Below are 16,576 nucleotides of genomic sequence, written 5' to 3'. Positions count from 1 at the left end.
AGCATAATTTCCTCCAGGTTGGAGGCTTGGTCCTTTAGAAAAGAAGAATGGAGTCTCTGGGAATTCCAGTTTGGTAGTTAAGATAATCAAATATATGGATGCTAGTTTGATTTAGCCATAGATTTTATGAATATTATAGGAAAAAGCATAAGATACTTTCCATAAAAAGAAACTCACAAGTTACAAATATCAAGTTTCTAAACATTTCAAGATTCGGTGCTTCAGGCCAACTTCAGAATGATGCCAAAAGCTTTAAGAGCTGTTTAATTATTTTTAAAAGACTATATAAAAAATCATATATATCCTATACATGTATTCTCTCTCTACACACATACACAAATACAAAAGTGTATCTCTCTTTTCTGCTTCTTTATTACATTTCATATTTCAAAGATAGAAATTAAGAGGTCTGGGAACATACCAAATCCTGTTTAAAGATTTGTAGTCACTGGATAGTTGCAAAATGCCTGGTTGCACTTAATGACCTAAAGTGCTGCAATTTATTCCAGCTTTCAAATAAACTCAGCTGACATTTATTTGAACAGCAAACTACAGCAAACAACAGTCTCACAGGTATGAATGAGAAGTAATGACCAATGAGAAGAATCAGAACTGTAGGCCAATTGTATGACATTTTTCTCTGGGGGAGGGGCAGAGTTAAACTCTGAGATTGATTTTGCTAACGTGTATCTGGATCTGTTTTCATCCATGATTAACACATTGGAATCTCCTTCTACTGATCAGCAACAACATAAAATAGGTGTTTCATGAATTCTTTGAGGATTAAGAGATGATAATCTCTTCTGCATTACTCATATTAAAAATCTACAAAATAGGGGATCCCTGGGTGGCGCAGCAGTTTGGCGCCTGCCTTTGGCCCAGGGCGCGATCTTGGAGACCCGGGATCGAATCCCACATTGGGCTCCCAGTGCATGGAGCCTGCTTCTCCCTCTGCCTATGTCTCTGCCTCTCTCTCTCTCTCTCTCTGTGTGACTATCATAAAAAATAAAAAAATTAAAAAAATTAAAAATCTACAAAATTAAATTCTTCTGTAAATTAGAAATAGATGTTCTCCTTAGAAATTAACTCCTGTTTTTTCGATTCCCACCAATCCCTTTAAGTTTTTCTAGGAATTTTTATTCTGATTCTACCCAAATAGAAAGTAAAATACCATCCAAAATTATACCCTTGGGAGAAGTTATGGATTCTTAAGAGAAAACATCCTCATTTGGGTAGAGTTGAGGCTACAGATGGTGGAGGAGGGACATGATTAGGGTGGAGACAATAACATATGAAATCATAAAGTGCCTATTTTAAAGGGAAAGGGGAAGTGAAATATATCCAAACCTAAAACTATTAACTATTCTTAAAGAGATTTTTTAAAGATTTTATTTATTTATTAGAGAGAGAGAGAGAGAGAGCACAAACAGTGGGAGAGGCAGAGGGACAAGCAGACTCCTCACTGAGAGGGGAGCCTGACTCGGGGCTCCATCCCTGAGATCATGACCTGAGCCAAAGTCAGAGGCTCAACCCACTGAGCCACTCAGGTGCCCGTAGCTGTCCTTAATCCATATTATCTTCACATCTCACATCTCATGGAAAAATCTTGATGACTTAAACCTTTACTAATTTTGAATATCAAATGCCTTCACAGCATCAATAAAACTGTTTTGATGCAATAATCCTTTTTGATACTACCATGTATGTATTAGAGGCTAACTGCTACTCCCTGTTTTGCCTCTTTTGAGCTCATTTGTGGGAAGCACTTTTAAAGGGCAACTACAGTGAGTCAAACATGTTGTCTTCATAATTGCACAGCTGTGGTATCTTTGCATGCTTTTCTATTAATAACATTATATGTTATTTATAAGCAGGACATTGTAATTGTGTTGATTTCATTAGCCCTTGTCATATGGCTTCTTTTGGGGTTTTTAAAAGTGAACAGCTGGTTTTCACAAACATTTATTAAATAATTATGATTCAAAAATTTAGCTTCAAAATCTAAAACTTTGCTCAAGTTTTATTTGGCAACAACAGTGGACATGAATTATTCAAGATGTGATATGTGACAGGTGCAATGTGCTGATAAAATATTCTTTTTATTGCTACTATTAGGGTAGAAAATTATTAATCCCCCTAGAATATTAATCAAAATAAATAAGGGGTTCAAATAGCTATGCTAATGATTTATTAGAATTAAATTTCATTTGGAAAATCAGATGGAGTCCTAAATTAACTAAAATTAATCTTTTCAGATGAACTAGGGCAACCAGGACAAAATTACTTCTGCCACTTTAAAACTCACTACATTTCTAAATCCTCAATAAATACACTCTGTTCTTCCCTGACATATTGTGTCTCAGCCAAAATTCATCTATCCTCCTCTTCAATGTCTGTTACTATTTTGATTGCTCATCAGATGTCTCCTTGAACCTCAAATAGCTGTACCATGCATAAGGTTCCAGAAGCATGGCTAAGAACACAGGTCCTATTTAATAACAGAGAACACTAATAATTAACTGGATCAACTCTTCTTTATAAATGAATAACAATACATTTTGATGGTTTAAGATAAACATGTTGTTTAGGTTAATCCATGAGAGCATGAAAAATCCTACCTGTTCAACTATGATAAAGTGAAGCGGCTAGATTCTAGTCTTGTCCTGCCATCATAGAGCTTCATGAAAGTGAGCAAGTCATGAGGAAGTTACTGCTTAAAAGGAACAGATCACCAACCATTTTATGAATAGGTGAATTACTCCTGACAAAACACACACCCCAATCTTACTTCTCAGCTCTATCATGTAGGGTGACAGTAAAGAAAGGAGTATATAAGAAATGCTTACAAAAAGTACTTTGCAGCAATAAAGAGACTCAAACTAATCAGACTTTCATAGTCATCATACCTCAAAGATCCCTCTTCTTCCTGCCACCCAGGAATATCTAGTATTTCTTCCACCTAGTTGAAGATAGACGCTTCCAGCTGTAAACAAGGAGGTATGCACTTTTACTGCTGGGGATTTACCCCAAAGATACAGATGCAGTGAAACGCCAGGACACCTGCACCCCGATGTTTATAACAGCAATGTCCACAATAGCCAAACTGTGGAAGGAGCCTCAGTGTCCATCGAAAGATGAATGGATATAGAAGCTGTAGTCTATGTATACAATGGAATATTATTCAGCCGTTAGAAATGACAAATACCCACCATTTGCTTCGACGTGGATGGAACTGGAGGGTATTACGCTGAGTGAAATCAGTCAGTCGGAGAAGGGCAAACATTATATGGTCTCATTCATTTGGGGAATATAAAAAATAGTGAAAGGGAATAAAGGGGAAAGGAGAAAAATGAGTGGGAAATGTCAGAGAGGGAGACAGACCATGAGAGACTCCTAACTCTGGGAAACGAACTAGGGGTGGTAGAAAGGGAGGTGGGCGGGGGGTGGGGGTGACTGGGTAATGGGCACTGAGGGGGGCACTTGATGGGATGAGCACTGGGTGTTATTCTATATGTTGGCAAATTGAACACCAATAAAAAATAAATTTATATATAAAAAAAGGAGGTATGCACTTTAAATTCCTTGACAACAACTCTTTAATCATGAGAGAGCAGTTACAATGCTAATTGGTGGAGAAGATTATCATACATTGGTTTTCTGACATCAAAGAAAAAAGATGACTATTCATACTTGAAAAAGTGCAAAGCACTTAGTCTTTGATGCAGTTGGAAAAAAATAGGGTAAATGGTTCTTAAGCTTAAAATCTACCAAGTCATATAAAACTACTTCAAATTTGGTTCTATATTCAAAATATTATAATAGCTTCAGAAAGAAAATGATTAACCTACAAGATTTTTTCACTAAAAAGGGGAATTTAGACAGAATAACATACCCCTAATTTAAAGTATTAAAAAAGGAACGTAAAGAAAATGATTTGGCATAAAATAGGTAAAGGGAATGAACAGTTAGTTCACAGGGGAAAAAAATAAAGTATATAAAAAGATGTTCAGTCTCACTAATAATTTTAAGAATGTAAATTACAACAAGAAGATTTACTTTTCATCTATAAAATTAGCAAAGAAATGTAAAAGTTTGATGATTTAGTCTCACAAGGGTTTGAGGAAAATAAGCACTCTCGTACGCTGTTTATAGATGTATGAATTACCAAAACATTTTATAAAGGGGATTTCGCAATATCTATCAAACTTTAAAAGCCTGCTCTCCTTGGTACATAAGTTCCACTGTTAGAAATTCACCTTACCTAACTATGTACAAAATAACACCAAAACAGATATGTAAAAGATCACTGCAGCAATGTTTGTAGCAAAAATATAAAATAACCTAAATCCCTATCAAGAGTAGCTAAATAAAGTTTATCCATATTGTTAAATTTAATGCGATCGTTAAAAAGATTGAGTAATCTGTATTGATAACATGGAAAATGGTCCAAATATATTATTAAGTGAAAAAGTGAAGTATGAACATTATATATCATTCCTATTGTATCAATTTTAAAAGCATATATTTTCATGCAGATCTAGGTATTAAAATTTTTATGAGAAGATACACAAGAACAGTGATTACCTTTGAAGACAGGTAATGTGAACAAGACTAGAGGATACTTTTGCTTTTTTATCTTTCCATACTTTTGGAATTGTAAATACTAGCAGTTCATTTTATTTTTTTTTTTTAATGTTAACAGAGAGGAACTAGGTAACAGCCATTTTAATTTTCTTCTATTTACTTTTAGTATTTTTTAAATAAAAGAGATCAGTAAAGACTATTTGAATGTATCAAACAAGAATTAATTAAGCCAATATTATTTATAATATGACTGAACATTTAATTTCACACTAACTCTGGGTAGAGTTAAGGCAATGATTAAATGCAATGACAAGTTTAATATGATCCAATGATGTACTGTGGCTCTCAGAAGACTGCTCAATCCCTGGGCCACTAACAAATATGGCCAACAAGAAGAATTTCTGACAATGAAAGCTGTGTGACCATGGAAGGGATAACCTAATAAAATAATCAAACCTGTGTCAATGGACGTGTTCAAGTATACCCTGCCTCCTCTTCCTAGAATACCATCCCTTCTGCTTTTCTTCCTAGCTAAGTCCAATTCACCCTTCAAGAGTCAGCTCAGGAATCATCTCCTCCAGGAAAGCTATCCTAATCCCTTCTCCTTCACCCTTCACCCTTCTCCTTGCTACTCAAAATGTGATCCTCAAACCAAAAACATTAGTGTGACATCAGCTGGAAGCTTATTAGAAATGCAGAAACTGAGACTCCATGCCTGAGGCCTACTGAATCTATCCATATTCCAGCAAGACCCAAGATGATTTGTATTCACAATAAAATTTGGGAGGCAGTGGCTAATGGAAAACCCAAGGTGTGCCCATAGTTCTTTGTGCACACCTGTATCACAGCATTCATTATACAATATTTATAACTTTGTTTACTTGTCTAAATCCCTCATTAAACTGTGAGATTGTTAAAGGCAAGAGCTAAGATTTTTGTTGTTTTTTAGCCATTATACCTGGCACATAATAGATATTTCATAAATGTCTGTTAAATAAATGAGCAAAAAAGCAAAAATGAGTGAATGAAAAGTAAACGCAAAATTTAGCCTATTATTCTTTTATAGCAATTCATTGGGCAGCCCGGGTGGCTCAGCGGTTTAGCGCCACCTTCAGCCAGGGTGTGACCTTGGAGACCCGGAATCCTCCTCCCTGGGAGGAGCCGGCTTCTCCCTCTGCCTGAGTCTCTGCCTCTCTTTCTCTCTATGTCTCTCATGAATAAATAAGTAAAATATTTTTTTTAAATAAGTAAAATCTGAAAAAATATATTTATAGCAATTCATCAATTGCATGGCAACATAGAAATATAGAAATATTAGTTATAGTATTAGTTATAGTAGTTTTTTAATACATAGTTTTTTAAAAGTTATTTTGAAAAACACTATGTTTAAGTGTATGCATATCCTAGAAACATTACAAAATATTTTTATCCTCACCAGATAGTACATAAATATATCCAGGACTCTACTTAAAGCCTCTTAAAATGTTTTCCTTTTCTTTAAAAAAGTCCCACATTCAAATTATCAAATAATATCACTAGTTTTGGCACAGGCCAGCAGTTGAAAAGATAGAAATAAATTACTTTTAAATTCCTATTGTTTTCCTGATGACACACAAATTATGCCACTGTTGATCTTTCAGGCTGCAGCTGTTGCTGGCTCTGCGTCACTGTTTACTATAATTGCTGCCTTCAGATTTCATTCTGACCCATATCCCATTACAGGATATGCCCAGGCCAGATAAGCAATTTCAGAAATCAACAGCACTCATGAATGTTTGCAAAATCGTGGCTTTACAAATTGGAAAAGATCCAATAGATAGCATGAACATCCTTTAATATACTTTCTTCCTTCAACAAAAATCCTCACCTGGCTGTTTCTCGCCATTCAGCATCCTCACTTTCACGCCAGCAAATCTCATCCAGTTCTGTGAAAAGGTCATGAGGAATGTGTTCCTCATCATCATCCTCAGTTCCAAGAATAAATTGTACTCGCTGTGATGGGGTGTCTATAGAAAGTGAGAGACATGAACATGCATTACTATGACTTCAAGCTTAAAATTTCCTGGTCATCACCTTCAACACCAATCCAAACTCACGCCTCCCTGCCCCTTTATTGCAACACCTCAACCAGAATATACTTGGGAAATTAAAACTAAATTTAGAAAGAAAAAAAGAACCTAAATTTAGCATTACATGAAGTCTAGTATAATTTGGGAGCATAATTATGTAAAATGTAAATATAGGATATATACATTATCAAAAATATTTAATATTATGATTATTTTTGGATTATTTATAGCACTCATCATAGAAACTCTGTATCTTCCTCATGCACACACATTGTCTCTCACCATATATGCTATACTTCATGGTAATATTCAGAACAGACTCTGATAAAATTCACTTATACTAAAACTATACTGAATGTAATTCACCACAAACTCCCTGTGATGTTTTTTTATAGTCATACCTTTGCCCTTTCCCCAACCCCTGACAACCACAAATCTGGTCTCCACTGCTATAGTTTTGCCTTTTCAGAATGCTATATAAATGGAAACCAAATCCAAAATTATCTGCATGCTACATCATCTACTGGTGGTGTTTGCTTAAACATTAGAAGATCTCTTATGACCATGACGATGGCACGAGTCACTATGTTTTTGGTAGAGGAGCAAAATAATGTGTGGTTTGGACACAAGACACACAATCTCAAAGGTGCACATGATGTTCCTGAAAAGAACATGTTGTTCACAATTTGGGGGACTCTGAAACCTAGACCTATATTATCTGGGGACATAGATTGACAGTGTGTCCTACAAGGCTTCCTGTCCTGCTAGTTGGCCTTAGAGTTTCCAGTTCAGTTGATAAGTAGGTCTAGACTCTGTTTTTAGAGTAACTGCTTGAGGACAGTTAGTCCAATCTGACCTATTTGCCCATGCTACCCACGAGGTGGCATTCTCTCATTCCACTGTGTGATGGCTACAGAAAAGAGGGTAGGGAAAACATCCAAAGGTGTTAATAGGTTTTTGTTGTGGGGGAGATGAAGGCACTAAGGACATGCCTGCATTTCTGATAGACTTGTTAAGGTTAAAATCATTGGTGATACAAATACTAGGTCACTGGACAAAATACAAAATCCACTCTATCCCTATACTGTCATAAAAATTATTTAAAAATATATTAGGAAAAAAATCCATTTATTTTAGAAGGAAAAAATAAAGTTATCTAAGAAATTTTTAAAATTATGTAATACATTTGTGATGAAAATGATAAAACCTCATTAAACGATATAAAAATAGACCTAAGTAAATGAATGAATATACACTAATGGAAAGGCTCAATAGTGGAAAACTATCTTACAAATTCAATGCTATTTCAGCAAAACATTTGGTATTCTCAAATATTTTTTTTTAAACACAAAAAAAGTCTGCCTGAGTAGCTCAGTTGGTTAAGGGTCTGCCTTCAGCACAGGTCATGATCACAGGGACCAAACCCCATGCTCAGCAGGGAGTCTGCTTGTCCTGCCCTCTCTCTGCTCATGTGCTCTTTATCTCTCACTCTCCCTCTTTTTTTTTTTTTTTAAATTTATTTATTTATTTATTTATATTTATGATAGTCACACACAGAGAGAGAGAGGCAGAGACACAGGCAGAGGGAGAAGCAGGCTCCATGCACCAGGAGCCCGATGTGGGATTCGATCCCGGGTCTCCAGGATCGCGCCCTGGGCCAAAGGCAGGCGCCAAACCGTTGCGCCACCCAGGGATCCCTCACTCTCCCTCTTAAATAAATAAATAAATAAATAAATAAATAAACAAACAAACAAATAAATAAATAAAATATTTTTTTAAAAAATAAATAAAACCTAAAAGAATAAGTAAATCAGTAACAAACCGAATGATTACTGAATTCTATAATTTTAATTTTTTGTGAAAATCAATTCATCAGTTATTTATAATATTAGGTTATCATAGTCACAACTGAGAGGACTTCAGAAGTTGAATGTGAAAAACATACAAATCATATAAATATAATACAGCATCCTACTTTCTATATAAATGAATGTTTGTGGTGAGGCCCTAGACCTTACCCATCTCACTTGCCTTGTCTTTTGCCACTCTTTCTCTTGTTATTCCATTCAGGGTACATTAGCTTTCTTTTGGACTCTTAAAAATACCATGTTCCTTTTCATATCAGGGTCACTGCACACACTGTTTTCTCTAGCTCTCCTGTATATCTTTCAGCATCTACTTCAATGTGCCCAATCAGGCTTGCAAAATACATACACAAACACACATATAGGCACATTCCTATGCAAACAATTAAATTAGACATCTGTTATACTAATTCATAGCACTCTGATTCTCCTTGTTACACTTATCTCGATGGTAACTTTAAATTTATTGTACAATAGTAAATTAAATATTGTACATAGTCAAAATCAGTCTCTTGGCAAAAGGTAGAAACAAGTGGTATGAGAGAAAATTATTACAATACCTTGCAGATTATAAAACATTATATAAATTTTACTTATGATGATTGATGCTAATGCTAGTGGTAGTGGTGTTGATTATAATGATCATATAGATTTAGAATTTTAAGTAGGGAGAGTGAGAAAATAATAGTGCCATTGATTAAAAGACAGTTGTAACATGGATCAACCTTGACAGCATTATGTTAAGTGAAATAAGTCAGACAGACAGAGAAAGATAAATACTATATGATCTCACTTATCTTGGAATCAAAACCAAAAAAACAAAGAAACAAATACATACACACACAAAAGTCCCCACCGAACTCATAGAAAAAGAGATTTGTGGTTACCAGAGGCAGGGGGTGGGGCTAGGAGAATTGGGAAAAGGTGATTGAAAGATATAAACTTCCAGTTACAAGATGAATAAGTACCAGGCATGTAATGTAAACATGATGACTATAGCTAACATTGTGGTATGATATTTAGGAAAGTTAAGAGAATAGATCCTAAAAGTTCTTATCCAAATAAATTTTTCTGTTTTTATTGTATCTATATGAGATAATGGAGATTGGACGGTGATTAACGTACTGTGGTAATCATTTCACAATATATGTAAATCAGGCCATCATGCTGTACACCTTAAACTTACACAGTGATGTATGTCAATTATATTTCTCAAAAAAAAAAAAAAAACCTGGGGAAAAAAGGGATTGTCAGGATGACAACCACTATTACAGACTGAGAGCTCAGAAAACAATTTTTAGATATGCTGAATTTGAGATGACTTCGGGACAAGCATATAAAGATGGTCATAGGGCAGCTGGATATTTGATTGTGGAAAAAGAAGACAGGGTCAGTGGTAGAGACATGTGGGTGGCATTTAGAGAAGTCATATGATTATAATGAATAAGGACTCAAAAAGTAGGGAGAGAAAAAGACTCAACATAGGGAGAATAGTCAACTTCAAGATTTGGGAGAAGGAAGAGGAGTTAACAAAAGAATCAGAAAGGAATACACAAGTATGTAAAAGGACTGTTGCATTAAATGAGTACCTTCCATAGGTCAGGTGCTATTCTAAGCAGTGAATTAGATTGATATAAACAAAAAAGTCTCTGCCCTTATTGACCATAGAGCTGATGGAGAGAGTAATATAACAGGAGACATGTTTGAATAGGGTTTCAAAGAACCCGGAGTCAATAATGTCAGATATTATAGAACCGATGATGATAATTGAGTAAGAGCTACAGGATTTGGCTAGTCATGTTCAATAGCACTGGAATTCCAGAGGCCATGTATTATTTTACAATCAGAAATTAATAAATATGCTGTCTCCACTTGGAATATAGACTATATTTTCAATAAGTGGTTAGTTAAGAAAATCAAACTTACATAGTTACACTACTGAAAAAAAAACCCTAATAGAATTGTAACTAAGGAGGTTTCCTAGAAAAGTTTTACCTTTTCATTATTAGCTATATTATTCATATTGTTTTATTTACATATTAATACCATGCTCTTAAGTACACATTTCCTAATAATGAATGAAAATATTCTCCTTTCTATTGGCCCAGTTCCAAAGTTCTTTATTTTTTAGGCACTTTCTGGAGAATAGTCAACAAATATGTTGAAAAATATATTTTCCATAGCAGCATAACAGGTATAATCACAGAAGTGAATTGGGAAATTTGTATTTCACAAATGTGATCTTACGGTCATGAAGATAGGAAGCCTCTTGCACTATGACATTTAGCTCAAGGGAGCGGATTTGCAATATGAAATGTTTAACATTATGCATTTCTGAAATACCTCATCCTTGTTTCTTCCTCTTTATCCTTGTTGTACTTTAGGTAAATCAATATTCAGATAATCTATCTTATGAAATTGTTCAAAATGGTTCTATTCAAGTTCATGTCTTTGGTGTCTACAGATCAATATCCTCCATCTGCCTTTGAACTTTAAGATTTTGCTCATATTTTTTAATGTTATATACAGTCTATTCATTTAGAGTCTTACATTTAATTCATTTACGTAATTGAAATAATATATTTATTGCTATTAATGCTAATTAGCTCATTTGGTTATAAGGTAACAGATTAATAAAATAAATATTTCAGCTGAAGCATCAAGAAGAAGTGTATTTGTCTCCAAAGAGGGTGTAAGACTACTTGCAGAATTCACCAACCATGTTCCTGAAAACCTAGTCATCTAACTCCTCACCCACACTAGGGCTAATAAAGGGTCATAGGTTGAAAACAGTAGACACATTTTGGAGAGGACTTTTTCAGAGTAAACTATAATGTGAGTCCCAAGGCTCCTTGTTCCCTTAAAAGGCAGGATAGAGGGATGTCTGCCCCTCCCTCAGGTCAAGCAAGTATTGCTCCACGGGCATTAAAAGGGCTTGGTATGCCTCCTGCAGTGGACTAGGGTATGATTTCTGCCTGAAAAACACAAAGTTTGCCTAGCTGCTGATGGCTGAGACTGCTGCTTTAGATAACATACCTTTCTAGTGTTTATCAAGGCAGTAAGGGTATGTGTATTTTCTATGAATCATATATGGGCCACACGAGAGAGACAGAGAAAACCAGAGGAAGAGAGAGAATGTAGAACATGGGCTTCTGTCCAAGAGTCTGCCATGCAACAGAGACAAGACTTCCCCAGAGAGAATCTATTACTATAGCTGAATGCCTAGGTGTTGAGGAGGATAAACAATAAAGCAGAAGAGAATACAGGTGAGAGATCCTGCAGGGGAGAATGAATAGATTCAAATTCTTGTTAACCCTAGAGAATGTGACATCAGCTTGCAATAGTACTAATTAAATAAGAACTTTCTTGCTCCATCCCTTTTAGTTGGTTTTCATTTCCTATGCTCCAAACCTGAAGGGATCAGAAACCAGTTAGGACAATGATGGAGCATCTGGGAGGAGAAGTTTAAGGTAGGAGGGGAAAAAAAGGCAACTAAATCCTCTTTCCGCAATTGCAGCAGGCCTGGGCAAGGGAAGGGGAAAAGCCTGAGGGTTAAATCTAAGTTCAAATTTTCACTATTACATGAGACTATTTATTTTAAGTACTGATAGAGGACTTTGAGTTACCTAAAAGTGACTAGAAAAGTTGGGGAGCCCACCAGTGTTTTCATTTGGGAGAAGACTAACAATTAGATCCACTGAATAAATACAAAGAGATGGTGTAAGACAGAAATAGTTACTTTGTGATTAAATCCCACTAAGAGTATTCATTGTAGCAGTTACAAGAATCTTACAAATGATCATAATTCTTTTATATTCATAAATGGGTCAGTAATCTTTAAACTGTTTTATTGAAATAGTGGTTGACTTTGATGAGATTATGAAAAGTGAGAAAAAAGACAAAACAGTTTTAATTTGTTAGTATTTTCTATGAGTCAGTAATTATCATATACTATCTCTATGTCTATCTCTGCTTTGTCTTACAATAACTTAATTGAAAGGGCATTGGTATTAATCTTAAGACAGTCCAAATAATGAAGGAGGCTAAAAAGCAATACATTTTTCTGGGTCCTTTTAATTAAGAAAATTCCTAAGACAGGCCTACTGGTGGGTGTGTTAGAAAGTCTTTCCAATGTGCATACACTGATATTTTTCCATTTACAGCACATATTCCTATTTTATTTGATTCTGTTCCACTTACCTTGATATTTTCTTTGTGAAAATTATCTACATGTTAAATTAGTAATACCTGTTCTTTGTCTTTTTCCTTTGTAGTTTGAGTTAGTTTCTCAGATTATCCACTTGATTCTCTACAATAACAGTTCTGCATTTTACTATTTCTATTGTTGGTTTTGATTTTGCATTTTTAGTTTTCTTAAAGTTCTTCCTTATCTTGGGGCACCTGGGTGGCTCAGTAGGTTAAGCATCAGCCTTCCTCGACTCAGGTCAAGACCCTGGGATCCAGCCCTGAGCCTGAGCCAACTCCCTGCTCAGCAGGGAGTCTGCTTCTCCCTCTCCCTCTGCCTGCTGCTCCCCCTGCTTGTGCTTTCTCTCTCTCTCTCTCTCTCTCTCTCTCTCTCTCTCTGTCAAGTAAACAGAATAGATAAAATCTTTAAAAACATCGTCCCCCTCCAAAAAAATAAATAAATAAAAATAAAGTACTGATTTTTTCTTTTTTCTTTTTTCTTTTTTGGTCCAAAACAACCAGCCACAAAAATAACAGGCTAATTAGAAGTATTTAATTTGATTCTGATAAGATTTGGTTTCATAGGTATTAGATAACTATTACCGGATTGTATACTTTTAGGAAAAAGATAGTACCAGGTTCTTATTTAAGATACTGGATCGGAAATGTATATGTTGCACTGTTGATTTTCTTAAGTACATCTGATATTTATAGGAATTCATCAGTCTCATTTCAAATAAATATTCATATTCCATTCAGGAAATTGGCATCTTCCTTTGAAGAGGTAGTGAAACACAAGACTTGGCTATTGACTCAATTCTTGTTCATTTTGCTGTAAAATCTCATTTGACAAAGTTCCTAAAATATTTGGTAATAAAACCAAGCCTTATATTATTAACATTCTAAAAAAGAAATAATGCCTGAAGCAAATATGCTATATAAATGTAATTTCTTTTTCTACTTCTTGAATATACATAATCATGTAGAAGATATACGTTGCATATTAGTGTGAACAATAACATTTAAAAACATTAAAAAACTGAGGCACCCTATTTTTTAAGGCTTTATCTTTTAGAGCAGTTTTAGGCTTAGAACACAATTGAGGGGAAGGTATAGAGATTTCTCATATACCCTTTTCCCCCACATATGCAGGGCCTCCCCCAGAATCAGCATCGCCCACCAGAATGGTATATTTCTTTTTACCAAGGATGGGCCTACATGAAGACATCATAATCACCCAAAGTCCAATATTTTACTTTAGGGATCACTCCTGGTGTTGCAAATTCTGTGGGTTTAATGTGTAATGACATATATCATCATTTTAATATCTAATGTCTAATAGGAAAGAAAGTGAATGAGTTTATTCTCATGACATAATTTGCCTCCAAAGTAGAAAGTATCTGCTAAGTCATAGTGAAAAAAGGGACAGTGGAGAATGATGAAAAAGTTTGAAAAACAGTTAATTTAAGAATCAAAGAAACACAATAGAACTGGAAGGCACTGTGAAGGTTGATTGCATCGTGAATTTAAATAGTTACAATCTGCCATGGCGAATGGGTATATCCAGCACAGCATGCCCATCGGGGTGGCAGAGAGAGAGCAGGAACACAGAGTGACCCCAACAAAGTAGGGGTCAGTGGGAGTGAAAGTATGAATAAAATTAAAACAGGGAACCTATGATATTTAGAAGATTAACAAAAGTATTACTAAAATTATAGGCTATGAAATCAGAGTAGGATAAGAAAATAATGAAAGAAAGATGATAGCATGGATAGAAAAAAAAAATAGAGGTCAATCATTTGCATAGGCAGGCAAGCAGGAGAGACGCAGGGTCAGAAACCAAAGCAAATGCACTGATAACCTCAGAGGTAGAGTGACTATGGATGAGTTAGGTGAACTAGGTACAGTGGAGGAGAGTGTCATAGGAGATGGAAATGTCAAGAAACTGAAAGCCAGGCTCTTGGTTATGTTATGTCCACAGGCTTTCAAGGCACTCAGATATTGTTACCAACTACCATATTCTCTCATGAATAAATAAGTAAAATCTTTAAAAAAAAAAAAAAAAGTATGTGAGGACTTAATAAAGGCATTTCCCCCTGGGATTTTTAACTGCTTACAGCAATGACTATTATTTGTACACATTATCAAGGGTTTATACAACTAAGGTTCACAAATTCCGTGTGTTTCTTCGGTCACAAATCTAAGCCAATTCTCAACTTCACAAAGCACAATTCGAGAAAAATAAAGATCAAGTCTTTTCCCTGTCACTTCTCCCCCATCTGACCAACCAACATCTTTTGTAAAAGTATAAGCAATTTTATGAGTATGAGGTATAACTGCTAATTATGGATTGAGCAAGTATAATATTATTACCATGGTAAATTTAATAAAAACATAATAAGAAGAAAATTTCTTACCAAAGGAAGGTGACTCCCTTCCATCCTCTAATCCTGAATCTCTCTCTCTGTCTCTCTTTCTGTGTTTATGACCACGATGCCTGTGACGTCGATGACTTTTCCTTCCTCCCAGGGGCACATGTACTCCAATAAATAGTGTCCGATGACCTTCATCAGAAGCAAACGCACAAATTAAAATCTGAATTATTCCAGAGCACAGAAGATGATGATTTACATATTAATGGAACTCTATTCAGTTCAATCCAGCAAACCATTTTTGAGTGTGTATAGTATGTAAAAGCTTGTGACTTGCAGGGTATTTTGGCCCTTATACCTATTTAAATATGTCACAGATCTACCACAAACATTTATAATGCTAATTATTTGGTTATATATCTTATAATCACCATTAATTTATTAATTGTATTAATCTCTTTATATCTATCCCTCATAGTTTATAATTATACTCTTCCCATAAAGAAAATTTATTTTATTTTCTCCCTACACTGAACTAACTGTTATCTCACCAGTTCCCTGCCCTTCACAGTTCGGTATATGAAACAATCACTATCTCATGAAACAGATTTCACCAACGTCCACAGTAATGCCAAACTCCCATGGAATCTTTTCAGTTCTATTATATCTATCTGTGACACTTGATGCTATTGATCACTCTCTTTTCTATGACCACTTTCTCCTGGTACTCCTCCTCCTCCTTTGTTTTGCTCATATCAGTTTCCTTTGTGGTTCTTCTATTTACCCATTCAAGGTTGGAGATCCCCAGGCTCTATCTTTGACCTTATGATTTCAGCTGATACATATTTATTATAGGCTCTGAGACCTAAAATTTGATGCCAGATTGCTCTCTTGGACTGCAAGCCTATGTATCCACCACTTATTACACATATTATTTGTATATCCTTCCCACAGGTATGTCAAACTCAACATGTCCATGTTTGAACTCACTCTTTTCTGTCTCCCAAGTATTAACCATCTATCATCTATCTTAGTAAATGCACCATCTATCCAGTCATCTCAAAGACCATCTTATTTATAATCAGGTCCTTCTTTACATCTCTAAAATCCATTCGTTCTTCAGTATCCCTAGTGCTACTGTCTTAGTTGGACTCTGATCATTTCCCATCAGGACTATTAGAACATTCTCCTTCCTGCTTTTTTTTTTCTTTCCTAGCTGCACTCTTGTACTATCTTTTATCCATCCTGAGTGCTGATGGCTTTTTTTTTTTTTTTCCAAAAATGCGAATCTGACTACATTACTCTCCTGCTTTAAACTCATTGGTTGTTCTCTGCTGCCTATAAAGCTTTTTAGTACTCTTTAAGGTCAAATAATATCTGACCTCTGCCTATTTCTCTGGCCAGGCTTCTAAATACACTCTGCCTCACACACTATGAGCCAGCGTGAGCCCCTTTAACCCTTTAGCCAGATGTTCTCAAATCTCTGTTTTTATTTAATACT

At 35.3% G+C, this 16,576-nt stretch overlaps 1 protein-coding gene across 6 annotated transcripts in view; it reads right to left on the bottom strand.

Annotated features, from left to right (window-relative positions):
- The window catches only part of SLC4A10 (solute carrier family 4 member 10), a 295,705-nt gene that overhangs the window by 143,233 nt on the left and 135,896 nt on the right, over positions 1-16,576 (bottom strand). For all 6 annotated transcript variants that reach the window (XM_041723548.1, XM_041723547.1, XM_041723549.1 and 3 more), the window contains exons 3-4: positions 15,121-15,267; positions 6,452-6,590 (exon numbers count right to left, since the gene is read on the bottom strand). In XM_041723548.1, coding sequence (XP_041579482.1) covers positions 6,452-6,590; positions 15,121-15,267 — 286 coding nt within the window. The remainder of the gene's footprint in view (positions 1-6,451; positions 6,591-15,120; positions 15,268-16,576) is intronic.

The sequence above is a fragment of the Vulpes lagopus genome, chromosome 11 (genome assembly GCF_018345385.1).
Source record: "Vulpes lagopus strain Blue_001 chromosome 11, ASM1834538v1, whole genome shotgun sequence".
In the NCBI taxonomy this organism is placed as follows: domain Eukaryota; kingdom Metazoa; phylum Chordata; class Mammalia; order Carnivora; family Canidae; genus Vulpes; species Vulpes lagopus.
This window is presented reverse-complemented; position numbering and strand designations above follow the sequence as displayed.